The sequence below is a fragment of the Haliaeetus albicilla genome, chromosome 1 (genome assembly GCF_947461875.1).
Source record: "Haliaeetus albicilla chromosome 1, bHalAlb1.1, whole genome shotgun sequence".
Taxonomy (NCBI): domain Eukaryota; kingdom Metazoa; phylum Chordata; class Aves; order Accipitriformes; family Accipitridae; genus Haliaeetus; species Haliaeetus albicilla.
This window is the reverse complement of record NC_091483.1, coordinates 15138897-15153910: the sequence shown is the minus strand read 5'-3', so window position 1 is coordinate 15153910 and position 15014 is coordinate 15138897. Positions and strand designations below refer to the sequence as shown.

General features: G+C 37.8%; 1 protein-coding gene across 9 annotated transcripts in view; it reads left to right on the top strand.

The window, feature by feature from the left end:
• INPP4B (inositol polyphosphate-4-phosphatase type II B) overlaps positions 1-15014 on the top strand; it is a 339117-nt gene that overhangs the window by 248397 nt on the left and 75706 nt on the right. For all 9 annotated transcript variants that reach the window (XM_069779819.1, XM_069779787.1, XM_069779811.1 and 6 more), the window contains 2 exons: positions 4088-4196; positions 13187-13364. In XM_069779819.1, coding sequence (XP_069635920.1) covers positions 4088-4196; positions 13187-13364 — 287 coding nt within the window. The remainder of the gene's footprint in view (positions 1-4087; positions 4197-13186; positions 13365-15014) is intronic.

The following is a 15014-nucleotide window of genomic DNA, read 5'->3' as shown; positions in this document are numbered from 1 at the left end:
CTGTATTGGTTCAATATTTCATTATTTCTTTAACAGTGGTGCCTCCAAACATTTTAACAAGATGGCGATTTATAGTGACAGAATATGACAGCACAAATTTTAATTTAGCTAATGTTTTGAGGTTAATTAATTAAGTCAAAAGCATTTTTAGATTAGTAATGACTACAGGTAGCCAGAACCTTAATTTTATGCCTTTTCATTGTATGTTTATTTGCTAAATAAAAACGTGGAATGAAATATGCCACTTACTTAATCACCCACAACTTCTACCCTACTTGAGTTTTGTTTTGTTTTTTTCATGAATTTTCTCCTTTCTCATCCACAACCACTTTGCTTGTGGCAAATGGTTAATCCATAATTGAAAAGGCTACAGAAAGACATAAATGTCAGAATCATCTTCTAAATTTAGAACTTTGTTTAACTTATAAAACTCTCCCTTTTTTCTTTAGTTAACGTTCACTCCATTGACATGAGAATTAGATAACACTGTTCTTGTTACACTCAAGTTTTTAGAGATTGCGAAACGTATAAATAATAAATAAAAGAACTTGTGTTAAAATTGGGGAATTTCCGCTTACATGTATTTTTGGAAGACTGACACCTTAGTTATGGGGAGCCCTTTTTATTTCTCTATATACAAATGGGTTCCTCAATATGTTTAGGATATTTTAGTAGCATTACAGTGTAAATATAACAAAAAGTAATTGAAGATTATTATTATTATATTTGCCTTTGGTTGGATAAATGATTCTGTATCTATTACATAGCCACTGTCCCATCTGTTTAGTTCACTGAAGTAAGTTTCACTTTTTAAGCACTAAAGAGCTCTGTCTTGTATCAGGTACAGATAGTTTGAACAGTTTGTAGCAATTGCTAGTCACTGTGCAGTAAGCAGCACTTTGACATCAAGTTGGTCTTTCTCATCTCGTGCTTTGCTTGGCATATGTCAAAGGGCACATGGAATATAACCAGGAGACTGACAGAAGAAAAAAAAGAGAGCATGTAAACATTCACAGAGGTGGTGATAAAACAAGCTGGTGAGCCATAAAGCTGTCATTAACCCTTACAATGTCAGATGTCTTAATATTGGGAATGCAAGATAGGTTTTAATCCCATCTATCATGTGTATGCCCATGGATATGTGCTTTTTTGTTCAACATGTTCAATAACAGATTTACTTTTACTGAACTTTGATTAGATTTGTTATTGGGTACTGACATGGAATAGAAAACACCTGTGTGTTTAAACTTCCAGTAGGAACAGCTTTGAGAAAAATGCTATTTCATTATGGGATAACTGTATCCCTATCCATTTGATAAACACCACATTTTGCTCTGTTCATCATACTACAGAAGTTAAATTTATATGTTGCCATAGCTTTCCTTTTGTCCCTGTTTATACACTAAGTGTGCTTGTTTTAAATAAATTCGGTGGACTGAAGAGACTTTTAATTTGCTTCTGGCCAGTGTGAGACACTGACTGCCTCCTGTGAAGGCAAGCAGGTTGCTTCAAATTTGAGACTGAGCTGTGCTTGACATTAAAATCTCTCAGCTCTTTAAATTGGTCTGATAAAGCTTAGGTTTATGGAGCTTCTACCATGTAGCTGTGGTTGTCACCATGTTGCAAACCCTCTGTGTTTTAGTCAGGAGGGAGTGATGAGCAGGTAATTTATCTTTCTGCATGGTGAAGGAATGTTCTTTTTGGTGAGTGTGTAACTGGTGTTAGTGTTTCACTTGTAAAAATAGGAGGTGAGAGTATCTTTGAGTCAGAATAATCAGTATGAAATGATGACTGATTTAAAGCTCAACTTCCTTGCACCCTAATCTTTTGCATTTTCTTCCTTCAAATTCTGAAGCAAGTATTTGAGGAAGGGTGGAGGGGTTTTTTAACACCTATTAATTAATAATTTGGGGGGAGCATGCTGACAATATGATACAGCTCCTACGACACTTTGCTGCATTTTAAGCTTTGTCTCCACTGTAGAGAGCTGTCACCAGCAGTCTGTTCTTGAAGGGGATGGTGGTTGTGAGTTACGGGAGCATTCCTGTACCAGCGCACTCATGCTGACACTGTGTCCCCTTCACGAGGAGCTGCACTGCTCTGTAAGTGGGGCACATCACAAGGCATTCTTCCGAGGTCTTGCAGCACTTCCTGGTGTTCTGTGCTCTGGAGAGTGGGATTGAGATGGCCCTGTGCCCGTCACCAGGGTTGTAGACGTTTTCTTCTTCTTTGCCATCCTCACTCTCCCACGTTCGCTTGCATGGGGTAGGTGCTCAGCTGTTCTGGGTGTGTTTCTGTCTCAAACAGCTGCTCCTTGACCATGCTGAGAAGAGGCCACAGGGTGAAGGAAAGCTTCCTTCTGGGTAAATCCCCCCAAAGTAGCTATAAGCAGGGTCACTATTTTTAAAACAGAGTTGGAAAAAAGCACCAGGGTTTAGTCTTCTAAATGTTTTCCTGTAGTTTCATAAGTTATCTGTAAACTTATTCAGAAGCTGTTATCCTGTTAACCTGATGGGTTCATCTCTTGTTTTGGTTTCAAGCCACTGTTGTTTTAAGCAATAGAACTATTTATCATCAAGTACCAATGGAGCTCTAATAGCCCAAGATCATGTATTATGGATAAATCTCTATGAAGACCTGAAAGAATGGGCTATTTAAGAGTCCTGAAGCTCACCTTAGGCTAATGAAATTATGTCACTTCTCCTTTTATTGAAGAGTCACCAATTCATTAGAGTTCAAATCAATTTGAGTGAATATGCTTTGAGATTCAGTTCTGGAAGTAAAACATAGTTCATTAACTGTGAATAATTTGTACAGTGTTCTTGCTTCTAGGGATATTTATCATCAGAACGAAAGAAAAGTTCTATTTTAGGAGAAGTTTAGATTTTAATTTACATGGAAAGCTTCCTTGATGAATAAAATAGTTCGCAAAAAAAATTATTCTAATGCTTCCTTTAGAAATACATTTTAAGAATGAGGTATGCTGACCTGTATTTTTATACCTCCAGTATGCTTGGGCTCAAAACAGGTACTGCTTAGTGCAAATGTAAATTCTGCAAGCGTAAATGTAAACTTTGAAGGAGTAATTATTGTGGTTTGGGATGTAATTAAATCTTCATCCGCACTGAGAATCAATCACAGGCACAAAATGAGAGGCTGTTTTTAAAAAGATGTTCCATCTCCAGTTCTGTAACCATACATCCATAGAAAAAGTTCATCCCGTATGTCACCAGACATCAGGTACATACAGAGAGTAACAACAGTTTGTTGTCTTGGCAAGAATTTCAATAGTATAGTTTTTTTCCCATTCTGGTAGCTTTTCAGCTGAAAACAACTGACTTGTTATGTATTTATAAGCATATATAAAAAGTAAGTATATGTCATAGAACAGGGCTTTTCAATTTAGCATTAAGCGGTAATTATTTCTGAAAGTGGAAGCTAAACAAATTCAAACTAGAAAAGAAGTGGATATTTTTACTAGTCAGATTGACTGATTAATCATTGGAGCAACTTCTCTGAGAGTGCAGTGAACTCATTGTCACGTGAAGTCTTTAAATCAAGATTAGATGTCAGTTTTTTTGTTTGGTTTGGTTTGGTTTTTAAAAGAGATGCCTTCACTCAATCAGAAGACATAAGCTTGATGCAGGAATCATTAGCTGTAATTCTGTAGCCTGTATTATTCAGGCAGTCAGACTACTCCATCATAATGGTCTCTTTTGACTCTAAAATGCATGAATCTGTGCATCTCAACATGACTACAAGTTAAATAATGGAAGGGGTAATAAAGTAAAATACACAAAGGGCCAATTTACTTGGCAGCTTTGTAAACTGCAGAGCTAGAATATTGTTCTACACTGTGGCGTATAATTTAGATGTAGCAATAAATCAGATAAAACCTTCTAAGGTGTGCAGGTGGCTGTATGGAAAGATTGATTAGCTCTTGGGCCTCCTTGAGACACAGATTCTCGATTACTCCTTGGAAATAATATAGACTTGTCCTCACGTCTCGTAGAGTAACTATCACAGTGTTGCCATACCTTGGGCATAGGCGCATGCAAATCTCTGTTCTTGTCTGTTCCTTTTCTAGATGCTCTGTATGATGTCATCACTGTGGGAGCCCCAGCAGCGCATTTCCAAGGATTTAAGAATGGTGGTCTCCGAAAACTGCTGAGTAAATTTGAGGCAGAAAGACGAAAGTAAGTATTTTTGTAGGGAAAATTTTTGCTAGGAAAATATCGTTAAAGTTGCATTAAAATGTTATGAGCTCACCAAGTAACAAAACAGTTTAACCTGCTGAATGCATGGAAAACTAAAATCCAGTAGGACTGGACAGGGATGCATTCATAAAATATTTCCTTTGTCTTCCCTGCTTTGTTTGGACTGCAAAATTGTAGCACAGTTTACTTTTAGTGTCAAGACTTATTTTGAACACAAACTCAAACTTGGGAGATTTTCTTCCCGTGTTTCAGGAAGCTTGAGGAATATCAGTGCTTGAAAACATGCTGTTCAGAATGAGATATCTCTTTGGTAATTCTTGTGCAAAGTGGAAAGTAGCTAGAGACAGTTTTTCAATAAAGAAACGGAAGCTTAAGGTAGCATCTTCATTTCTGACAGCCCTAGGCATACGTGAACAAAAAATATTTTTAGCACGCCTGTGAAGTAAGAAGGAAACTACTCTTTTTCTTCAGAAAGCCAAAATGAGACTAGCAAAGGTAAAGGCTTAACTAGAGTTTCAGTTTATTGCTGTACTCAAATGCTTTGTTAACCACTGAACTTGTACAGAAGAATTGGTTGTCTATTTTGCGAACTAAGAATTGGACATATTTGTGTTTGTTGCTATGGCTGTGGAGAAGTTTTGAGCAGCCACAGCTGTCACAGGCAGCACCCATAGATGTGACTGCTCAACACTTCAACTAACTGCGCCAACCCCATGCAATCAGTGGCACAGGATTGGAAAGGGAATGCAGGAAGTACTGTATGTATGCTAATCTAAATCATTATGATGCTCCATAGAAAATGAATTCCATTATATTCAATGCTCAAAAAAGTTGCATAGGTACAATATCATAAGGAATAAAAGGAGGAATTATAAAAATCTACTGCTGACTTCTAGGTTGACTAGAAGTTGGCATCAGTGCTAAAGCTAAACAAACCCAGTGTATATATTTGCTTTGAAAACCGTATTATTATTTTTTTTCTGTTTGCACTGCATGACATAAAAACCCTATTAAATCTTCTAAAATCTTTCATTTCCCTGGCCACCTCTGGTGACAAAGCTTGCCAATGAAACATGAATATCATTGATCACATGAGACCCACGAATGGACTTTGTGTTACCAGCAGGTACCTATTCTGCTGTCAGCAGACTGGTATAGGCAGCCTTATCCCCATTATATGAAGGTCTATGAAGTACGTGTTTCCTGATGAAGAAAATGTCTAAAGACATTTCTTAAAGTATCTGCTACTTAACTATATGATTAATATAGTTACAGTAGTATTTAGTGGGGTTTTATTATATTTCATAAGAAGAAATTAAAGTCATAAGTGTTATTAAGAACTTTGCAGTTCCAGTCCTCACAGTGTTCAGCTTTCAGAAAATGAACCGTTTCTTGCTTGCACGGTCCTGCAGCATATCCACACTGGCAGAATGTGATTTCCCAGAACAGAGGGATAGCTGTGAGGCAAACTTGAAATTATTATCTGTGATTTCTGTTCATTGGAGAAAAAAAGGGAAAATGCCTTATAGGGGAGAGACCTAGTCTTTCTTGAGTTCTTCCTGGGAGAACACATATTGCAGTATCTCATAGGAATGAATAGACAATGCCCTTGTTTCTCAGTTGCCCATAACAGGGGAAAGCAGAAGACGATGGGCTAGGCTCCTTTCTTTGGATCCTGTGCAATATTATATGTCAAAAGGCTAGGATGGCAAAGGATACTCAGTGCAACACAGCCTTTCTCATTTTTGTTCGCTCCTATTTCACTGACTCAACAATGTAGAACTCTTAAGTTGATAGAGGATTCTGTTCGGGAGTACTGGGTAAAGCTTTGTGCAGGTTTTATCAAGGCATTTCGTACCTGTTTCAAAATGCCTACACATCACCTTATGCATCCCTCAGAAGCACCTGTATTTTGGTGGCTTTCAAGGACGGGATACTGGACCTTTACTCTGATAGTGCAATTTTCTTTGTGTTTCTTTTTTCCCCTGGAAGAGCAAAAGTCTGTCTTTAGGATGACATAACTAGGGTAACTATGTTACTATCCTGTCAGACTCTTCCTAAGAAAGGAGCCTGAGTCTGGCTAACAGACTTAAGTTTGAGCACTGAAAACAGGGGACTGCAATGTTTACCAAATCACTTACCAGACCTGAAGAAATGGTCACTTAGTGTATGAATTCCCACGAAGTAGAAAGGAGGGAACCTCCAAAATTCATCTTCCCTTCTGTCTTTGAGGGCAGTTTGGAGAAAACTCTATGGTTGTTTGGTTTGGTTTTGTTTTTTTTCTTCAACTAGAAGGACTTATGTGAGTTGAAAGGCCGGAGCAAGCAAGCTCTGAGTCTGATCTCACTTATTTGAATATTCAAGAGTGGGTCTACTTTAAATAGATACATGAAAGAACCATTCTCATTCTTACCGCAGAGAAGTTTCTTTCATTGTGGCAGTGACAACTTTATTTTATATGCACCTGTTGGCTTAACTGCATGAGGGTGCTTTGAGGACACATAGCATTTCCAGGGGCAGCTTTTACAGTTTAGATTTTCTGTTTTACAATGGGAGCAGCTTTTCTGAAGATTTGGTTGAAGGAAGTAGTGACACCTTGAGATATCAGTCAGAATATAAAATGAACAGAAAGAAAAGCAGATTTAGCAGCTGTTTCCTCTAGGCTAACTGAGCTGGAGACCCAGAGGAAGATGTCAGTCAGGTTATTTCTCAAGCCAATCCCAGTAGCTTTAGAGACATTGTTAGTGCACCTGACAGAATGCCTTGAATGCCTTTGACCTTCAGGCTGATCATTAGAACAGTTTATTGAAATACTCAACAATGTCAGCATATCACGAAATATTCTTTGCTCAAACCTATACTTGTGGAACTAACAGACAAGAGGAACTGTTAACTGGTAGCAAGGTTATATCCCGTTTTGCAAGAGTGTAATTGCATTTGCAATTGCCAAACCAAAACAAGAGTGAAACATATGTTTCATGAAAATTTATCAAACAGAAGAATGTGGAAAATGTGTATCTGCAGATAGGTCTGGCATATTTTCCGTTACATGGAATATACATTTTTGTGCAGGCAAAAGAGGGGAAGGTATTATGAAAGAATATTTATAAAAAATGCAGTATTTTTGCAATTCTTCTCTCACTTGTTACCACCAAGCAAGTCATATTAAGAGAAAAAAAGAAAGTTCAATTTCTAAAAATATGGTCTCCAATAAGAGAAGGAAAAGTTTTTTTCTTTCAGGTGAAAAACAAGACTTAGTGGTATGTGATCTGAAGCCAGGTACATTGCTTTATAACCCCTTCGCAATCTGTACTGTTCTTTGTCTGCAACAGAGAGACAGATAAAAGGCTTTACCACTACAAACATCAGGCATGTCTGTAAGGCATGACTCTAGTATGTCTGTCCCTTTAGTAGCTAGTAGTGAACTTCGTAAGACCAGTAAGAGCAATGGATGCTTTTTTTTAAATCTTGTTTAGGCATGATAGCATTTAAATTCAAATAACTGAAGTGTCATGATTAAGGTATGCTAAATCATTGCAGAATATTAATTATCTGTGTATGATGTACATTTATTTTAGAATTTTTTTTATGATGCTGTATTGGTGTGTTCTTTTTAGTTTTTCCTTCCTTATTTCTAGCTAAAAGAGAAGTCAGTCAGTTTTCAGATTCAGTCTTCTGTTGGCCTGCTAGTGTAGATTGCTTCTCCTTCCAGCAAATGGAAGGGCTTGTCTTCTCATCAGTCTCGATGGCACAGCAAATTACTACTTTTAGAGCTCAGTTGTGCAGGAACATTTAAGGCAGACATTCTGTAAGTTATATCTATGTAATGTCTCACTGCTTGAATTGTTCATAAATCACTTTCAAGGTACACCAAGGACTACTTCTCTTATTTAAAATCTAATTTGATGATCTCTGTTTTAGCCAAAACGCATAGACTTATGATTACAAGATTTTTAATGCCCCAGTGCTAACCATCAAGAAAAACAGAGGTGTCCCACAAGCTGCATTAGGTGCTGTGATTCACTATGGTTTTGTCACCATCTCTAGCAGGTTATTTAGAAATGATCCTGCTTTAGATTAGCACAAGCTTAAAGCTGGAATAGTACTGAAAAGGATTTTCTGTTTGGTTTTTTTTTTGAAAGCCATAATAATTTAATTTGCATTTGAACTGTCCAGAAAGACACTTTTTTGTTTGAGGCCTGGATTTTTTGTCAAGGTGTGAGGTGTGCTCCTTCACTAACATAATCATTACCAGAGATTTTATAAACACTGAGATCTTCAGGGTTCCTATTACCTGAGTTTCATAACCTTCAACCCATTTCCATTTTCTGAGGAACCTGAAATGGTACTGTTTCACAGAAAATCCCAGAGATGTTGAAATAATAATGATTTGTGTTTGATCTAATTGCAACCTTTATTCTCAAAGGGAAACAACAGCCTGTCACACATAGCATTTTTCACAGAGACATTCTTTTGCTCACTTTCCCCCTTTTTTTGTGTGTGTATGTATATCTATGTGTGTGTGAAAAGGAGAGATTAGACTTCATGGAGATGAATATTTTTTCACTGACCATAAAATCAGTGTATTAAGGTTGTTGGAAGTTTTGCTGAGAAGCTGCCAAAGTTTGTGCTATTCATTGAGGTATAAAAATCTCATCACAGTATTTTCCAGCAGCTAGCCTCTCTGGACAGAATTTCCTGAATCATTTCCTTAAGCAGGTGTAAAAGAAAGGGGACTGGGGCTGGAAAAAAGAAGGGAAGGAGGAGTTGGGGGAGCTTTGCATGCGAAGGTTAGAAAGGATCATGTGTTTTGGAGAGGAAGAAACTGTTCCATCTACATGGGCTCTAGGAGTGACAGGAGGAGAGTGGATCCATGACTTTGCCATCGTTTCGTGTAACTCGCACTTCAGCAGGCTGCCAGGAAAAGGCTCCGCTGGAAGGCACCGTTTAGCCTCAGGCTTGTGGTGAGGCACAATACCTTTTTTCTTCTGACAAGAACCATGTTCAGTTACCCAGCATAAGATTCTCGTCTATGTTAAAGCCTACTTGCATCTTTCCACCAGCGTGAAGATACTCTAAAATTAAATTGAAGAATTGTGGAAGGCTTTCCCTAGGCATTCAACCTTCCTGGAGTGAGTCATCCTAGAAAGATTTGCTGTGAGATTCACCTATGTCACTGTAGCATCTGTCCTACTTTGGTCTCTAGAGGGCTGATGAAGGGCATCTTGACCTTTCTTTTCACTGAAACTCATGTCCCATTACCAGCTGAAGGCATTGATGTAGAGTTATTCCAAGAGTCAGTCAGGAATGAAAAGGAGATAGAAGAGCAGCAAGAGAAGCCCTGTGCACACAGCCTTAGCCATTGCTTCAAGATAAGGATTCATGGAGATTTGGACTTCGTAAGTAAAGATAGATTAGACAGAACTAGTAACAATTTCATTTTCCTCAGTATTCAAAATTAGAATTTCCAAGTTTGCAAGGGAATCTTAAGGAAATAAAAAAAAAAAAAATTTAACTTCTGATCTCTCTCAGGTCTGTTTTCAAAACCTCAACGCTGATCATATGGTTTAGTTTTATTTCCTGAGGCAGTGAATTGTCCTGAGGTTTTTTAGGTAGCAATTTATTTTTTATCATAACTTCCCACTTTAGACAGAATACAGGTGATGCATAAATAAGCCACTGAATTGGTATCTTCAATAATGTGCCTAAGCTTGGGGTTATCTGAGGGTAGATGTTCTTGCTGTGTATGCTTTAACTGTATTCTTGATGTTGAATGTCTGTGGTGTTGACTGTGAAAAATGCGAGGTCAAATGTTCATTGTTGAAAGATTTTTAACCCAGTCCCAGATGGTGACAATTTAACTCAGTCACACAAATTACCCAGTTAACAGCAGGAGTGGAGTAACTCGGAGTGTCATTAAAAATTAGACATTTAGCATACTGCAGTATTTATTCTCAGGCAAAAACTTTGTTAATTTAGAGTTAAAATTGCAGATGTAGTCAATGTAATCTTTATTCAAATTACATGACAATGTCATTAAAGCAATTTTTAAACTGAAATGACCACTGACAGTCATGTGCACATAGTTAACGATGGTGCCAATATATGGAAATGATTAAGTGTGATTTTATGTGTTTGGTGAAAGCTTTGAAACTCAACCCAGAAGACATTATTATAGAGTTTTTCAAAAGGTACATGACTAATAATATATTTTACATATCAAAGGTAGGTTTTCATAGTGCTGCTGTTTTTCCGTACTGGACCTACCCATGTGGCCTTTGTCCTAACGCAAAAGTTCCTTCTTGCTTGTAATTCCCTTCATCTAGTTTCTGCATTAGGACACCTGTGAAAAGTTTCTCTGTATGTTCTATTGGCAGCTGCTTCTTTTAAGTAATACTACTTATATACCATAGCTATATGTGGCAGCAAGCTCTAGAAGTACTTCTTTATAAGGAAACTAATTTCAGTGAAATGGAAGTAGTAATGTCTTTTCATGAACAACGAGGCCACAGAAAGTCTTAGGCTAGTCTTAGATGCAACAGTGTTGAGACACAACAATTAGAATCTTCATATACTCCCAAACATGTTGTTTCTGAAAAATAATTACGCACTTTCTTGGGGCGAGGGTGAAGTTGCCCTCACATTCTGAAAGAAACTGAATATTTGGAGTCGTCTCATGCTTTCTGGGATTCAGGAAGTGTTAAAATTAGCCAAATAATGAGGTCTGATAGAACACTTCATTCTGAAGAAAGAGTCATTGTCTCTTCACTATTTCCTTTATTTAAAAGCTATGATTGATTTTATTAGAATGAGAACTACCCACAGATTTAGTATCTCTCTTCCCTCTTTCTTTTCTTATAGCATTGTCTGTAGCTTTTCTGCTGCAATATTCAGTGAAGCTTAGAGCTGTGGGAGACCAGTGAAAATGATCTGGGAATTTAAAGGCTGAGGGGAATCCCAGAAAGGAGTTATGTGCATGGTGAGCTTGATAACTGTTAGCCAGATTCAGCCTGTAAAAAGGCTGTTTGATAAAGGGAGGGAGAAGCCTGAAGGGGAATTAGAGAAGATTATTCAGCGCTATGAAGTATCAAGACTTTTAAGACTATGTCTTCACTACAATTAACATAGAGTATTACTCTTTGTACCTGCCCTGTCTACTGAGTGTGACAGCCTGAGAGTTGCAGTGAATGTAGAGATAGAGCTGACTTTGGAAGTTCATTTCGCTACCAGTGTTGCCACCTTGAAGGCAGAGCTGTGGCTGTTTCCTCATTTCTCAGAGGGGCAGGGATTTTTTTGCCCAGTTCATTAGGAGAGACAGTTTATTCGATTCATCTTGTTGAAATATTCAGAATTCTGTCCTTTGCGCTCAGCAGTCTAGCAACTCATGTAGTGGACTGTGAAGTGGAGACACATAGTAATTCTGATGTGGCTGGTAGCATGACTGATCATGGCAAAGCTTCACTGACTCAGATGCTGTTCTTCCTGACTGCCTCTATGAAGAATTCTATCTAAAAATGGAGACATAGGTGAAAGACAGAAAAATAGGATGAGGTATTGTGGAATTTGGGACTGTAACTCAGCAAAGTATCTCAGCAAGAGGCTTAATTTTAAGTTTGCTTGAATCCATCCTTACTTGCCAAAAGACTTAAGCCTTTTACATTTTATGGAAGTGCCTTCATTTGGACTTCTGAATGTGCATTGAGCATGTCCTTTATTGAATTAAATTTAATTTCTAATTTGTAGAAAACTAATGAGGAGGAACTGGAAGGGACACTAGAAGACACAAAAGGGAAATGGGGAAGTGAAGAAATCTGCAATAAGACTGAAATGAAAAGCAATGTGTAGAGTTCAAAGGATTGCACAAGTGTCAAAGTTCAGGTCTCAATGTGTGAAATTAAGAAAGAAATTAAATCAGTGGGGAAAGGGTGGAAGAGACTGAAGGATGTATGGTGAAAATACACAAGAGGAAAGAAGGGAGATACGTACAGAACCAACTGGGGAGTAGTATGTACATTGCTCTGGCATTGGTAATGTTCCAGGAGCTGCTTGGTTACGTTTTTTTCCTGTGTTAACATTACAGGTTAATCTGAAACTGCAAAAAATTTTGGTTAGTTTCTCTGAAAGACTGAAGCAGGGCTTTGTAAAGGGAAGGATTATGTACAAGAGTTTTAGGTAGGGAGATGTATACTACAGCGAAGAACCAGTAGGTGTGTGTGCGTCCTTTCTAAAATGGTATTTTGGAATAATGGTAAAAAAGGATACTGCATAATTAGTAATGTTGGGTTAAAAAAGGAGGCATAGGAAAAGAAGTCATGCAAAAGAATTGCAGTAGTTTGTGAACAGTTAAAAGGAAAGTAGGAAGTTTGCAGTATGCATTTGTGTGGTTTTGTAGTAATTAACTCCCATACCCCATTTCTGTGTCTTTTTTTGTGAATAGACACATGGTTTGTATTGGAGATTACTCTGGTTATCACCACTTCCTGGACATCACTGATGCTAATCAAAACATAGTGTGGGCCACTGATCAATTAAACATTAATGGCTCATTTTGAAAGACTTAGTGAGGTAGTTAATAATGGGATGGGGATTTCAACTGGAAAAATGAGGTGCCTTATGCTCTTTGTGATTACCACCTGACTTGGTCAAACCTTTCATTTCTCCAGAATTACATTTTTTTAAATAAATAAATAAAAATCTGGGGTTTTTAATGTTAAGATCAATCATGCAAAAGGATGATTACGTTAAACAGTACTACTTGGAGCGTTCGGTGGTGGGCAGTCTGTTGTCCTCTACGTTCAAGCAAGGATTTGCTTTTACCCTTAAAGGAAGGAACGTTTCAATGACATCTGTGAAATTCAGGTATCTGTCATTTTTTGCAAAACTAGTGGTAAGATTTTTAGCACATTAAGCATTGTTATTAATAGCAGAAATTATTTTGACATTATGTGACCCTTTCTCTGTTATTACAGTACTGGATACCAGTGTATTTACTATTCACCTGAAAACACAGCCAAGGCAAAAGAAGTTCTCAGCAACATCAATCATCTACAACCTCTCATATCAAGCCATGCAGACCTGCTGCTTAATTCTGCAAGTCAGCATTCTCCAGACAGCTTGAAGAACTCTTTAAAGATGCTTTCAGAAAAAGTAAGATTCAAATCTTCACTGCAATGGAAAATGGAATAACCAAGTCTCTAACTGCTGGGGGTTTTTTCTGCATAAATTGACTTTCAGAGCATCAGGAAATGTTAAATAAGCTCTGCTAAAATAAGCTTCAGAATGTTGCTATCAGGAAAAGAATATTATTTAGCATTTCTGTAGGCTTTCCATGTAGAAAATTAATGAAATCTATAAAGGTTGTCTTTATTTGAAAGTATAATTAATTTAATTTCATTTTTCTTTGTTATCATCTAGTGGCCACATGCTGGGGTTTATAAAAAATAGATTATTGTAAATAATTTTGTGGCATGATAAACGGTTATTTTAGTTCTCTTTCTGTGATACTTCAAACTGCTGCTTGTGGGAGGTAGGTCAAGCCAGGTTTGTGTGTAAGGTTTAGAATAATAGCATGATCAGAAATGGTGATGCAGTCTGGAAGGAGAAGCTAGGAAGTTGGCACCAGGAGGTCTCAAATTTTAATCATCTTTCTCCTATTATATTCCCCTGTAGCTGTAGACTCTTCCTCATCTTAGTTTCTTTAGCAATAAGTTAAGGAAGATAATATTTTCCACCTGTCTCGCAGAGTGATATTGGAGATTAGCTGAAGTCTGAAGTACTTTTAAGCATATGTTATGCTATAAAAATATTAAGCACTATACCTATGACCAGAGGGGTTGGAAAAAGTTTCCCATCGCTTCATGGGCCGTACCTTCTGTAACATGATCTCAATATGGCTTAATAACACTATCAATAACCATTTCAATATATCTTCAGCTATTGGAAAGTGGCAACCCCTGTGGTCTGTTGAGCACTATTATCCCAGCAGTACATCGTTCAATGGGAGAGTTTCAAATCTGAATATTGAGCTCAGCTACATACTGTGAAGGCATTGCATTGGAGCCACGGGGGGGATAAACGTTGCTCTCAGTTACAGATGTGTAAATCCACAGTAACTCTGAGAACATTGGAGTCGCTGTGGATTTCAGGGATAATATAGGAAAGTAGAACTCAGCCTGGGAACGAAAGGGAGGAATTTAGGGGTTTTTTTGTGGCAATTATAGCATATCTTTCCATGTAGTACTGAAGGAGGCCATTTTTAGCTGCACACAGAAAAAGTGGAGCTGCTCTGTTAGTGGTTAGTTCAAAGAAATATGCATGCACAAGTAAAGCAAATCAAACAAAGAAGTGTTTGTTCTGAAGACTCAAGACCTGGTTGCTAAGGAATTTGTATGTTTTGCTATAGCCATTTGCTTTGGCCTTCCCACCTGCGCCTGTCTGGGTAGGAGTGGATGATTTCGGAGCGGCTGCAGGCAGCTGTGATAGTAACCCACTGTTTGAACCATGGGCTATTGGAGAGTCTGTCTTTTTTGGCACTTTTCTGTAGTCAATCTATTCGGTTTGGAAAAGTCACAGATATTTTAAATTTGTAGCTGGTGATTTAGTTGTATATGTTCATATCAACTTTTCAGGGCCAGGATTAAATTGCTGGTTAGTATATGAGCACAGGTTCCCAGAAGTGGAATGAGGAGTCTCACCCAACGTAGTTCACCTGACAGCCTATAGTTTCTATCTAGCCTCCACCTTATGCTTGGAAGAGGTGAATCAAGTTGTCTGAACAACCGCTGTGTGAATGGTTGA